The sequence below is a fragment of the Panthera tigris genome, chromosome A3 (assembly GCF_018350195.1).
Source record: "Panthera tigris isolate Pti1 chromosome A3, P.tigris_Pti1_mat1.1, whole genome shotgun sequence".
In the NCBI taxonomy this organism is placed as follows: Eukaryota; Metazoa; Chordata; class Mammalia; order Carnivora; family Felidae; genus Panthera; species Panthera tigris.
Window position 1 is genome coordinate 49,560,708 of NC_056662.1, and position 14,159 is coordinate 49,574,866.

Sequence of the window (14,159 nt, forward strand, 5' to 3'; positions counted from 1 at the left end):
GGGGGTGTTACCTCCCACTACCCTGCTATAAAGCCAGCATTGAATATGGGCTGGCACATTCTCTGTGTCCTCTTCTGAGCACATCACACATCTCATTGTATCCCCAAACAGCATCACGAAGCAGCTTTCCCCCTTACAGATGAGGAGACCAGCCCTCATGAAGGTTAACTTGCCCACAGTCACATGCTGCTATGGGCAGAGTATAAACCCATGTCCTGCTTTCAGCTTTGTACTTCCCTGTCTCCTTACTCCTAGGAGAGTCCACTCCATTTACAACTTACAGAGTGAGGGATGGACAGACAGGTGGACATTCCCCAAGGGTAGGGAGCCCTGAGAATCAAGCACCCTGCTTCTTATTCTTTGAAGCCTCAGGTTCCCACATGGTGTCTTATACCAGAAGCTGCTAAGAAAGCTTGAATGAATGCTTTATTTGAGGGGCTGAGGGGTATTGAACCAAAGACAGTGGCGCGGAGTTAGTTTCTTTTGCTGCTCGGGTAGGATTTCATAGGCTTGGAAAGCACATAGGCATTATTTCCTCCTTGGTGGAGTATTCTGCCTGAGTAAAATGAGACATCTCCTGTGAAACTTCCAGGAAGATGAGCTGCATTTCTCAGACGTGGCTGGGGCTCTTTGTAGTCCCCAAAGGATGGGACTTTAAGCCTTCTGAGAAGTGAACACCTATATAGAAGAGGAAGCGAGAACTGAAAGAATGGATTGGACACATGTTCCTGTACCCTGAGAGGTTTGGGGATACCATTTACATCTGGCTTTTTAAAGTGCCCATAAATCCAAAAGCCACTCGTCTGGAACAGCACTTGCCTTAGAGCTGGCAGCTGTGGATCTGTGCCCCGAGTCAGCCTCAGCAAGACCTCCCACCTCGAACAGATTATCTAGTCTTATAAAGACTATATTCTTTCTATATATAAAAGACTTTATATATATATGTATATATACATATAACTAGCCTCAGTTCCTCTTCTCTTCTTTTTTAAAAATTTTTTTAATGTTTATTTATTTTTGAGAGAGAGACAGAGTGTGGGTAGGGGAGGGGCAGAGGCAGGAGACATAAAATCTGAAGCAGGCTCCAGGCTGTCAGCGCAGAGCCCGATGCAGGGCTCGAACTCACGAGCTGCGAGATCATGACCTGAGCCAAAGTTGGCCGCCCAACCGACTGAGCCACCCAGGCGCCCCCTCTTCTCTTCTATAAAGTGGGCTCATACCTTCTAGAAGCTCTTTGAAGACCAAATGAAGCTTCTCATTCCAGGCAGAAAAATGCAGACCAGTTTCTGGCTGAATGTTTTGTCTCCAAGCGCAAATGTTTGTCTGACTCGCCCTGGAAGCTTGCTAACGTGTTTTTCCTGCTTTCCCTCCCTTTTCACCAACAGCTTCAGCACAGTCCTCAGCAGATAGAGACATGAGAAAAATACCAAATAATGGGAACCTGAAGATGACAAAAGTGGCTTACCCTCTGGGGCTGTTCATTTGCCTGTTCATCTATGTCGCCTATATCAAGTGGCACTGGGCCTCCGCCACCCAGGCCTTCTTCAGCATCACTGAGGTAGCGTCTGGGGCCCGGAGGGGCCAGCAGGCTCATAGTCCTCTGGGGACAGCTACACATGGTCATGAGGTTTTCTATGGCATCATGTTTGACGCAGGAAGCACTGGCACCCGTGTGCACATCTTCCAATTCGCCCGGCAGCCTGGAGGTATGCTGGGCAGAGGGCCCTGGCCATTCACTGCATGGTTCTCCTTGCTCACGTCAGAGCTCTTGGGATCTCTTCCACTTAGAGACAATGGTTTATCAGCATGTGGGCTGGATGCCCTGCCTCGGACTCATCTGGGAACTTGTCAAAAATGCAGTTCCCAGAGAAGCTGGCTCCGGTGTGGTTTGGGGCCCAGGAATCTGAATTTCCCTGGAGCACCAGACTGTCCATACTCACACTAGCATCTGGTGACCACCTCAGAGCAACTGAGATCCCCAAGGGTATTGGGTGTCCTGTCCTGTCCCAGTGTTTACCAGCATGTCAGATGACTAGGACCATGACTTAAGCCAGAAGCTGCGTTGGGCGAGGTTAAGGCAGGAAGTTGCCCCAAACTCAGACTGGTATGAGGCAGCAGTCTGGGTAAGTCATGAACTGGCACGGACCTAGGACCCAGGCTGACATGGTGCTGCCCAGTGGGTCCAGGAGGAGAGGGGGGTGACAGACGAGAGTGGCCTCAGCAGTGCGGAGGGAGCTGGAATCTGAGCCCCATCAGCTTTGCTTGCTAGGGTGGGGACCACAGGCTTCCGGCAAGAAGGAGGAGGGAGTTTGTGTATGTTCGCCCCCTAACTGCTCCTGTGGAGAGACACAGTCACTGCCCAGCTCTGAACTCTTTCCCTCCCCACTTTGATCTCCTTCCCTCCCCACTTTGATCTCCTTCCCTAGCGCCCCTTGTACCCTCCAGCTCTGAGGGCCACCCTCCAGCTTCTAGCCAGTGAGTGTTTTCCCCCTGGCTGCTCAGTAGGTCTGCTGGTCGTGTCTGGTTCTTTGCTGACCCTCGAAACCTTTTGAGTAGACACTGTTTTTGAGCTGGTGGCAACAGACACCATTAGTAGTTCTCTCCAAAACTGTTGTGGCATGTTTTCTCTACTCTTCATCTGCTCTATTAATTAACTCATTTCAGTAGTTAAAGTTTTATATGCCAGACCCACATACTTCCCATAACAGTTTTGAAGCTTTTAAGACAATTCATATTCAGAATGTAATCCTTTAATAGCCATATTCCAGTATTTTATCTCTGGAGAGACATCCTTTCAAAAAGTTCTGTCCCTGATTTTTCCTCCTGGGTCTTCATGTCCAAATTTGAACCAGCATCCATTGGCCACCAGTGTACCCCTGAACACTCCCTTGCTATATGCTCATGAGTCCAGGCCCCTTATGGTTTAAAAGAAGGGAAAAAATAAATGTTCTTTCAGAACCTGTACTACATCCATCCTAGAACAGAGAAATGATTTTCATGTTTGCAGTTTGGAATCATCTGTCCTGCTCCTCTGTTAATTTCACGAAAACCATGTTAAAATTTAGCACTTTAGATGGATACAGTTTTGTATATAAATTATACCTCAGTAAGGTTGACTAAAAAAAAAAAAAAAGTTCTGACCAAAGCCTCAGGTGTTAACATTCATCTTTTTTATCTGAACTAAAGAGGCAGCATCCCAGTCACCCTGGGATTGGTCTGATTTCAGTCATCTGCTTTGAAAAGGGCAGCAAGCCATTGTTGTATATATTTATATATTCATGTATATATTTGTCGTGTACCTTTTTAAACATGTTTCCCCCTTAGAAACTCCCACTTTGACCCATGAGACCTTCAAAGCACTGAAGCCAGGTCTTTCTGCTTACGCTGATGATGTTGAAAAGGTAATTATTTTCTCTCACATCTGTTGTTCTTCACATTTGTCTTCCAACTGTGTAATCTGTTAAAGCCAGCTCCCTTTCTGTTGAGTGCAGTAGGCCTTCTTCACAGAGAAAAGCATCTCTGACAGTACTAACCTGGGAGATCTCCTGCTGTTTAGAATGATCAGTTGGAGGAAACTGGTACTGCACGTGAGGCTCAAGGAGGGCCGCTGCCCCCACCCTAGGGCCTTCCCCCAGCCAACACACATGCCACCCAGAAGTCTTAGTGTGGTTCAAAAACACAAAGCCTACAAACTTGACAAAAAGCATTATTTGAGGGGCGCCTGGGTGGCTCAGTTGGTTGAGTGTCCAACTTTGGCTCAGGCCATGATCTCACAGTTCTTGGGTTCAAGCCCCGCTCTGCTGACAGTTGAGAGCCGAGAGCCTGCTTTGGATTCTGTGTCTCCCTCTCTCTCTGACCCTCCCCTGCTTGTGCTCTGTTTCTCTCTCTTTCAAAAATAAACATTTAAAAAAATTGCTTTAAAAAAAAAGCATTATTTGAGAGTTTGTTTTTGTTTCAGTTCCTCTGATTGAGGGTGACAAAAGTTGACTAACACAAAAAATTGAAGTTAAAAATGTATTATGTAAAGTCCACAAAACCAAGTAAGTGTGAAAGATTTATTTAAACTGTCAAACAATGATTTTTGTAAGCTTGTAGCTTTTATATTTTTTGAGTCCTTAAAGCTTATAGCTGCACTAATACTGGACACCTGTATTTCCACTAAAGCACTGATGAAACGGACTAGTTAGTGATATACCTATACATGCCTTTTGGCTCAAATATGTCTTAAAAACTGATGTATCATTTTTGCCCACAAGTGTCTCTTGATCTCAGTGAAGTCACACCCTGCTTTCCTGTGGCTTGGTTAAAATTGAAAACAAAACTGAAATGAGTGATGCTAGAGTAACCATAAGGTTACACATGATTAAATTAGGTGTCTTTAGAATAAACTTATAGGACTTTTAAACTCTTATTTGTTTTAGTAGGCAGTACACATTCAAGTGGGACATATTTCACAGCTTCACAGGGCGGACAATGAGAACTCTCCTCCCTCTCTAGTCCCCTCCAGGAGAGCTGGTGTCCCTGGTTTCTTATGTGTCCTTCAAGGGCTAGGTGATATACCCATGAGCAAATACATCTATATTCTTCCCCCTCCCCTATTTTTACAATAGAATGGCATTCACATTGTTACATACTTTGTTTTTGTCCCTCAGCAGTATAACATGGAGAACATTTACTATCAGGATATGAAGAGCTTCCTTGATTTTTCTGGCAATGATATTGCAGTATGTGCGGGCACATTAAATTACAGAACCAGTCCCCTCCTGAAAGACATTTGGATAACGTCTAGCACTTTACTCTTAACGGTATAAGGCTGCAGTTTGTCACCTTATATGAACTTCATTACCCACACATTCAAGGGCATTTATCTCAGATGAATTCTTACAATGGGATTTCTGAGTAAAAGGAATGTATGTTTTCTTGGACAGACATTGTCAAATTGCCCCACACCACCCCACAGCATTGTACCTATTGATAATGCCCAGAAATACTTTACCAAAGTTGTTTTGCCACCTATGCACTGACACAGGGCCCTAGCCAACTTTTGGACCTCAAGCATTCTGGCAGGTGTAAATGATTCCTCTGTGTAATTATTCATGGGATTTTAGCACCATGAGAGACCCCAGATTTCATTCATGATGTCCAGGAGAATCACAGCTCATCTGAGGTCACCCACTGGGGGTTGGTGATGGGGGCTGGGTGGGATTTTGGTTGCCAGAGTATAGAACAGCAAGACCCCTCTTGTGTGTGTCCTTTTCCCACCATGCTCCACTGCCAAGGGTGTTTCTCTGTACTCACTTGGTCCCTGTTGCCCCTCACACCCACCAGCACCACTTAAGTCATTTTCTGCCAATTTGGAAAATTAGAAGAAAATGTATTTATGAGTTAATAAAACCAAAAGGGTTGGGGGAGCATCTGTGACCCTGTATGCTGATCTTTGACAGATTCTACTTTACTTTTACCACCTTCACAGAGTACTTCGGGAATTCAGGAATTACTGGATGTTGCTAAAAAAGACGTTCCTTTTGACTTCTGGAAGGCTACCCCCTTGGTTCTCAAGGCCACAGCTGGCTTACGTCTATTACCAGGAGAAAAGGCTCAGAAGTTACTGCAAAAGGTGATCTTATCCATTTACCCCTGGGGGCAGGGGGGGCGGAGGTGCATAGCTTATGATATCTGGAAACACCAAATATTCAGCCATTGTCCAAGCAGTCAGACGGGCTATGTAGAAGCTTCTTGAGGAGGAAAACACATCAAAATGTTAACAGCATCACTTTTAGCTGTTTGTGTTTTCTAGAATGAATCTGTTGTGATAACAGCAACTTTGTTTTAAAAATACACTGAAGCCTTTTGAAGGGCTTCCTTCCATGCAGACTTGTTCCTTGTAGAGGGCTGTGGAAGCCGAGTTCCTGACATTTCATCTCCAGCCTGCTTGTTCTCATGGAAACTGCTAGTATCCCTCTTGGTCTGATCCACAGATGTAACTGCTGAGGAGGCCTTTAGCCTTCTCCGGCCCTGTTCGTTTCTCAAACGGCCAGGATTGTCCCCAGAACCAGCGGCAGCCCTGTAAAGGGGCTCTGGACCCTATCTCTAACAGGTGCCTGAATGGTTCTTATTGTCAGGCACATTAGGGAAACTGCTCTCAACAATATGGTCCCCTCATCCTCTGTACTGTTTCTAAACTGTGCAACTGCTAAATAATGAATTTTTGCACATTTTTCAAAGTCCCTTATAAAAATTACCTTGCATGCTCAAGTCAGATGGTGGGCCACAAGTGCAGTTGGAATGTGCAGAGTACTGAAGTTTCTGTGTGTCAATACTTGGTAAAAAAAAAAAAAAAAAAAGGAAATACACCCAAATGCAGCTGCTCCTCTGCCTTCACCTTCCCTCTGTGGGACTGTCTCCTGAGTCCCAAGCTAAACTCTGCCTTGAGGGGTTTCTCGCCCCTCATCTCTAGTCCTAAAGCTGGGCAGTGTTTGGGGGCCCAGTAGGCTCAGGATGCCCCTGAGCAATTCTAGCCCAAAGTGGCTTGAAGACAGGGCTCTTCAGGGTAGCCTCTGCCAGCCCAGAGAATAGATTAAGGAGGATACCACTTGCCGAGGATTAGAGAAATTTAAAACAAGAGTTTTGTTACTTCACAGCAACAGCTGCCATCCTTTGCTGTTTTGTCACCACCTGCTGAAAACACAGCATATTTGGGAACTTTGAGTCTAGATTCTGAAGGATAAAGACATGTCTCTTTACATTTAGGTGAAAGAAGTGTTTAAGGCATCGCCTTTCCTTGTGGGAGATGACTGTGTTTCCATCATGAATGGAACGGATGAAGGTAGGGTCTCCCAAGCTCTCTGTCCCTCGAGACAGGCTGTATGCAGGGCTGCTGTTGGCTTCCGAGTGGGAGCTTTCTCCTTGGTCAGACACAGGCAAACAAAAATGGCAGTCCCACTCAATTCACAGTTCTACTGTCTCAGAGGATCTTTGTGGGCCAGTGTTAGAGATGGGTTCTCATCTTGACCAGCTCCAAACTTGGCACAGATGAAGTTTCTGAAAACAAATCCTCTTCAGTTTTAAGAACATTTAGAGAGAATCCCCACTTGCTACCCTATTTAGAAGTTTGCTGTTACATTGTTATTGCTAAAAGAGAAAAGGTCAGGTTCCTCACCAGCCCCTGATTTTAAATATGACCAGGGGAGGGGAGAGCAACATTTGGTTCTCTTCCAAAAAGTGGAAACTGATGATAAAGAATAGGAGGGAGAGATACAACATTTGACAGAGTATTTATTGTTTTAGTGTGGTGTCTTCTAGAACAGTCTTCCAGAAGCTGTTGGTGACTTGATGACTGATTCCTCTTCCTGTAGTTGGTCTGGAGGCTGAGGAGTGATGGGTGCTCACTTCCAGCTCCTGGAATCTGAAAGTGGTCAGTTGAGTGCATGTGTTGTTTACAGCATCTGAGGTTATTCACATGCTGTCTGTGACCCTCTCTTATAGGTGTTTCAGCGTGGATCACCGTCAACTTCCTAACAGGTACATTCCTCCCCACCCGCCAGAAGCTGACAGTCCGCAGATGCCATTCTTGACAGCAGCAGCCTCATTTCTAGTCTTTAACCCCTTAGGGTTCCCCAGTGTTGCTACCCAAAGTAGGGTGTTGGGATGGGTTGGGGGCTCATCAGGGCAAGCATGGAACTTGCAGATAAAAATGCTAGGAAAAGCAGCTTCTCTGTACGCTTGGTTTTCACCAGCATGGCTCCAGCCTCTTGTCCTGGAGCCATACCTGCCTGGGACCCTGTCCTCTCATTTCTTAGGGAAGTCATGTATAAAACCAGTCATGCTTTCACATAGTAAATGTGGCGTATGCTCATCACCTTAGAATTGAATTCCTGTGCTGTAGACAGAACAGGGAACAAAAACATTAGTTCTTGGATCGAGGTGGCAAGTTGTTGTTATTCTTAGATTATTCTCAGTACATGTTGATTTTTGTCTCTTTATTGTAATTATGGCAAAGACTAGCGTGTGTGATGCATATATGAAAAAGAAAGAAGCTTTGTGGCAGAATTTGCCCCTTGGGGTGGAGAGCCATGTTAGGGGCCAGATTGGGAGTGCTGAGTTAGGGGAAGGCATGCCTCTGGGCATAAAGGGACATCATGGAAGTCTGTCTCTGAGGGGTGAGCAGTAGATAAGGGCAGGCCCCACTTCTCTGCTGAAGATCAGTGTCATCCTGTATTGTTAAAGCCACAGCCAGTGGAGCCACGTTCATGTCCCTGAAACATGTAGTGCATCCTTCCATAGAGATTGTTAAATACAGCTGTTTCTCTGTTCTTCTTTTCACTGAGGGGCCTGGCTCCTAAACTCTTTTTACTTTTTTGGCTGTTCTGGTCTAATTACTAACGTGACAGTGCTATTTTGGTTTCTATTCACTGTGCTCCAGGCAGTTTGAAAACCCCAGGAAGGAGCAGTGTGGGCATGCTGGATTTGGGTGGAGGGTCCACTCAGATCACCTTCCTTCCAAGAGTCGAGGTAACTGGTCTCTGTCACCCCACTGTGGCCCCTACCCCCCCCCCCAAGGCTGCCTGTCCCCAAGAGTTGCAGCCCCTTAGGGGAGGCCCATAGAACTGGAGCCTCTGGGCCTGTGTAGTCAGTTCCTGTCCTGAAGCATTCACAGTTAATGCTTCTTCACTTGATTTTAACTCTGCCCAGGGGAAAAAAATGGAAATTTGGTCTTCAATGGGATAATAAATTAGATGCTACCTGGAACCCTTTGGGCCATAAGATGTGAGATGCTCCCCTTCCCCACCAGGGCAGCCAGAAAAGGGGCTATTAGTTAAGGGGCCAGTAGAGCTTGAGAGAGCTCAAGCCCTGTGTGATAGACCTTGTAAAGGAGATAAAAATGCTCTCAGTCAAGACCATAGTTAACTACAGTGCCTTCCTCACCAACCGCTTTATTATTATTCTTAGTTTTCGGTGGAAGAACATTTAAATTTACTCATAATTGTCTTGATTGGGCCATATTTGTCAAAATGGTAAATATTGCTTATAAGGAGGAAAAACATAGTTTTTCATTTTGGACATTTTATTTTTCATTTGCTTGTTCCAGACTCTTTCATAACATGTGACTTAACAAAAAACTAATTTAATTGAATACATCTGTGAATACCCTGGTCTTTTTCTTTTTCTTTTCTTTTTTTGGATATGTATTTATTATTTTTTTAATATGAAATTTATTGTAAAATTGGTTTCCATATACCCTGGTCTTTTCAAATGAAAGACCAGCAGGAAGGATAGTGATCCTCACATTCTTCCTCAGGACACCCTCCAGACCTCCCCGCCTGGCTACCTGACGTCACTCCAGATGTTTAATCGGACCTACAAGCTCTATTCCTACAGGTTTGTTTTGGGAGTGGGGGCGGAGGGGTTGCCTGTCCAGGAGTATGACTCAGCCAGCCCTGTGCAGTGGCCAGAGCACCCGGTCACAAACAGGCCAGGCCCCAGAAACCCCTCTGCTGGATGCCCCACTGGAGGCTCTCCCTCCTCCTCCTCTTCTTCCTCCCTGCTATTCCTCCCTTCTCCTGCCTTCTCCCTGCTTCATTTTTCAATTCACCTACAGTAAAATCACATTTCTCTTTTTTGTGCTTATTCTCCTCTGCTTTGGAAGAGGTTTCCAAAAGGTGGGAAGAGCCCATGGATTGTGCAGGAATTTTCTCAGCCATCTATTTACTACGTGGCACCTTTAGTAGATTATTGGCATAAAGCACATGTGCTCCATAAAGATCAAGGCGCATCTGTGTTGTTCACTGGTGCCCGCAGCTCCTAAGCAAGCTCTTGTCAATTAATAGGCTTTCATTTGTTGAACTGAATGGCCTGAACTCCACAAAGAGAGGCTTCTAGAAGCAGAAAATCTGCTGCCTCGGCACAGGTTTCCTCCCTCTCCCATTTATTTTGGATCCAGGCCGGGTGACCATACTGGAGGTGGAGTTGAAGATGGCACCGAGCGCTTCCTCTGGCAGGCCAGTCCCTCACCTAGGATTGTCTTTCCACAGCTACCTGGGCCTCGGATTGATGTCGGCACGGCTAGCAATTCTGGGTGGCATGGAGGGGAAACCTGGTGAGTGGAATGAGAATTCAGAGCCCTCCTTGCTCAGCAGCCTTCAGGGGCCCTTCAGGAAAGGTGCTCCCACCCTCCACCCTCATAGTAGCCCGCTGGGCCCTGGGGGACTGGGAGAGCCCAGGAGGGATGCATATGGAGGGACGCACCCCACATCTTGTCAGTGGGCACTCTGATGGTGATGAATGGTGATGTGTTTTAGCTGTGTACCTGCTAAGTTATTTTTCAAAAGGAAGAGATGCTAGTGAAGTTATTTCTCAAACACTGAGCTGGGGGATTTTAGCCAAGAAACTGTATAATCATCACCTGTGTTTGGAATGGACTGGTTTTTAAGGATCTGGAGGGAACATTATTCTTCATGACAGTACAGGAGGGACCATGAGGAGGTGATTCTGAGGCTGCTGCCTTGGAGCTGGGGTTGAATTCCCTTATTCACAGCAATTCTAGTCTTATGAGAATGTCCCTCCATCTTCTCTTGCTCTGTGAAGGATCATTAAACATGGGCTTGGCCCTTCCTGTAGACATGGCATTGGACTAGAGATGGAGCCTATGTCAGGTCAGGATGTTTCCTCCCAGGCCTTTTCTGATCTTCTCTGACTGGCCTGGCTGAGGAGAAGCCTGGTGCTGGCCACCAGGATACATGAACTCTTATGAGGTCTTAGGAGATCACTTAGGAGACACTTAGGAGTTTCCCGATTTGGGGGGCACTAATCTGATGCTGGCATTGGCCTCTCTTTACTGATGGCATCGATCAAGGCCCAAAGGCCTTGACCCATGCCTCTGGTCCAGAAGTGTGTGTGTGAGTGCACACCTGTGTTCCAGCCACAAGCCCTTCCCTCAGCCCTGCCACTCCCTGCTCCACACCCGCTCCCCTCCATAGGCCTAGCACTTCTCTGCACTTCTTCTAAGGGCCTGGTTGTTCTGACAGGTGGTAATGTTCAGCAGGAATTTTTGTTTTTCACATACATCTTATTTCAGTTCACTTATTTCAAATCCTAGTGTTCAACCTTATTATGGCATCTATCCCCTTTGCTGCAAACCAGAAACATGTCCATGTCTCAGGCATACCTGCAGACTTTGTTCTGGGACCAGAAAACACCTATTTAGCCAAGAAGAAGAAGGCAGGTAGCCTTGTCCATGGCTAGCCTTGGAGTCCTGTCATCTGCATGAAGTGCCCACTTGGGACACATAGGACTGTAACACCTGCCATGAAGGGTGTGGACAGCTCCTGCCCCAGAGGAGTCATCTCCATATTGTGTTATCTGTTGCTGCACAAGTACACACCAAACTGGTTAAACAAGCAAAAAGCAGTCATTGTTGTATCTCGTGATTGCACAGGCTTGAGCTGGGCAGCCTCTTCTAGGATCCCTAGGGTGTTGTGTGGTGACACCTGGGGTGTCTGGGTGAATGTCTTGCAACTCAGTGCTCCTCCATGTGGCCCACCCCCAGCAGAGCAGCCTGCATTTCTCCCTGGCAGATCAGGAAGGAAAATGCCCTGAAGTCACATGCCATCATATCCTGCACATTCCATGGTGAAAGCAGCCCCAGGCCAGAATCAAGGGCAGACATAGGGACTCACTTCTCAGCATGCACATCCTTGAGGGGTGGCATCGTGGGGCCAGCCTTGGAGGCCAACCACCATGCTTCCTTTGCAATTTGTGGGGCCTCAGGTTTTGTCTTGTGGGGCAACACAGATGCATGGCATGATAGCATTGTCTTGGCCCTGCCAGGTTACTCGCTGCCTCATTTGTTCATAAAATCAAGTAGTGTTGGCTCCCCTTTTTTTAAGATGGTTGTGACAAATTGACTGAATAGCACTTGACCCAATGCCTGGAACCTTGAAGCCCCTCAGTGCATGTAAGCTTGTGGTGGCTATGTTTCTAGAACTGATGAGATTTTGCTGCAACTTCTGTGATAGAAAAAGTCTTTGCCTCCCCTAGTTGACCTGGAATCCTTCCACAGGTCAGGTCTAATCTGGCAAAAAGAAGCCTGTTCCTTTAGCTCTCCGATGCCTCCATTACTAGTATTAGGGAGGAAAATTTTTTCTTTTGGTCTATTAATTAAATTGACATAAGATAGATTAATAGGAGAAAAATTTAATTATGTATGCACAGAACTCCATAAAAATATGATACCCAAGGACAAGTCAGGCAATTGAGGCTTACGTGCCATTCTGAGCTAAGGAATAGGATAGAGGTCTAGGGCCTTAAAGGGGAAGAGGGCACAGTGAGGTCTGTGCAGGTCCCAACTTGTTTGGGGTTTGGGGCTTGGGGGTTACTATCTGCCTCATAAAGCAAACTAGAGCATTTGTCTTCTGGGAAGACAAAGTCATCTTCTCTGAAAAACCTGCTATATAGTTGGCTTTGGCATCTTCCAAGAATAGGGAGGCTGGGATTAAGGCCTCATGAGTCTGGGTTTTCAGCTGAGGTAGAGAGGGAAGATAGTGCTTATACCCAGAAAGTCCATAGTTGGGTGTAGTTACCTCTAGGACTCATTACTGTTAACCCCGCCTGGGTTTCATGACAGTCACAGAAGTGGATTACTTAATAATAAAATAATAAAAGTACAGTTTAAAAAGGTGAGGGGGATGGGCATTCACAAGACAATAGGAAGAACAGATGTTGGGTCATTAGATGTGTTTGCCCTCCCATACGGAGGTCATTCTTAACTTAACTCTGGTAACAGCTCTCTTTCTGGGCTAGACCCCCTATCTAAATTCTTTTAGTATTTAAGAGAAAGGTAAAAGTTTTTCTTGAATCTTCTGAGTCTTGATTATCTTTAGCTCAAAACATTCCACATGCCAAAGTGGCATATTTTGGGGTCATCTGTTCAACTCCCTGTTAGTCCTACCTTTGAAATTTTTCTAAGAAGTTTCACAGTCCAGAACTCAAGCTAGTAGATTGTTCCATATCACTGAACCAGGCTCTTAGTCCTGATAACGGATGGGTTCAGTTAGATAGTTGTGTCTCATTTCAGGAGGCAGTGATGCAGGTGGGTACCCAAAGTTAGGCCTGTGGTGCCGGAAATCAGGTGTTTAAGTAAAATACATTTCTGTGGAAATAAACATAGTGGTTAATGACTGGCAGATTGTAATCCTAGTTTCTGTTCTGAAGGCAGCCATTTGAGAAGCTTTCTAGATGTTCAGCTTGAAGCACCTTCAGACAGACTGAGGGCAGACAGCGGCAAACTGATAGGTTTTCCTGTTGTAGTTTGAATGTCTTTGGTGATCTTTCTGAGTGCTCCACATAGCAGCCGGCATGAAGATTATCCATATGTGAGCTGTTGTGATGATTCTCTGAAATTTATATCCAATTGTCCAGTCTAGGTTTAATGGCTTCAAAAAAGGGCAATTTAGCTCTCAATGATTCCAAGTCAGAGGTGTAGGAGAAAAACTGGAAATGTTAGTTTGGAGAGTTATAGCCAGCTATCCGAGAAGAGTAGAATAATGAGGCTCCAGTCCAGCTTATAGGCAGAAGATAAAACCCCAGAGACAGCAGGAGTAGAAGTGTATACTGTGGTTTCTACTAGCCACCTCATTTCTACCAGAGATAAACGCAGTAAGACTAATTTGTTTGCAGATTAAGTTTAGTTTCAATAAATTTGGTCTGATTACTTGCATAAGTGCAGCAAGAATAGGGATTGACCATCATATAGGCTCTTTTAATCCTCTTTGCTGGAACTTTCATAAGGAATCTCAAATTGAAGTTTTTAAAATGGCCTCTTGAAGCTAGAACCATCAAGCCAAGGCCATCAGACTTAACCTGCAATACCTATAGTTTAGGTGAATTCCTCTTTTCTTGAGGTGTCTAAAATATCATGAGGTTCCTGCACCTGCCAGAAAACATTTACTCACCTGTAAGCATGCTAGGAACCCTTCAAGCAAGAAATCAGGCCAGTTTTTTCAAGGTGCTTCATTGGCTTCATAACACCAGCCTTAGTTCCTTAAAATTGTCTGATCATGTCTGAGCTTACACACATCCTTCTCAAATATGACATTCTAGTAAAAACCTTGGTAATATAGCCAGTGTTTCCAGTTGTGTTCTGGAGACCCAGGAGAATGGAT

The 14,159-nt window shown here is 45.5% G+C and overlaps 1 protein-coding gene across 3 annotated transcripts in view; it reads left to right on the forward strand.

Annotated features, from left to right (window-relative positions):
* The window catches only part of ENTPD6 (ectonucleoside triphosphate diphosphohydrolase 6), a 40,583-nt gene that overhangs the window by 10,756 nt on the left and 15,668 nt on the right, over positions 1 to 14,159 (forward strand). For all 3 annotated transcript variants that reach the window (XM_042981014.1, XM_042981015.1, XM_042981016.1), the window contains exons 3-10: positions 1,386 to 1,706; positions 3,325 to 3,401; positions 5,474 to 5,617; positions 6,751 to 6,826; positions 7,486 to 7,521; positions 8,423 to 8,511; positions 9,299 to 9,378; positions 10,032 to 10,096. In XM_042981014.1, coding sequence (XP_042836948.1) covers positions 1,415 to 1,706; positions 3,325 to 3,401; positions 5,474 to 5,617; positions 6,751 to 6,826; positions 7,486 to 7,521; positions 8,423 to 8,511; positions 9,299 to 9,378; positions 10,032 to 10,096 — 859 coding nt within the window. In that variant the 5' untranslated portion in view covers positions 1,386 to 1,414. The remainder of the gene's footprint in view (positions 1 to 1,385; positions 1,707 to 3,324; positions 3,402 to 5,473; positions 5,618 to 6,750; positions 6,827 to 7,485; positions 7,522 to 8,422; positions 8,512 to 9,298; positions 9,379 to 10,031; positions 10,097 to 14,159) is intronic.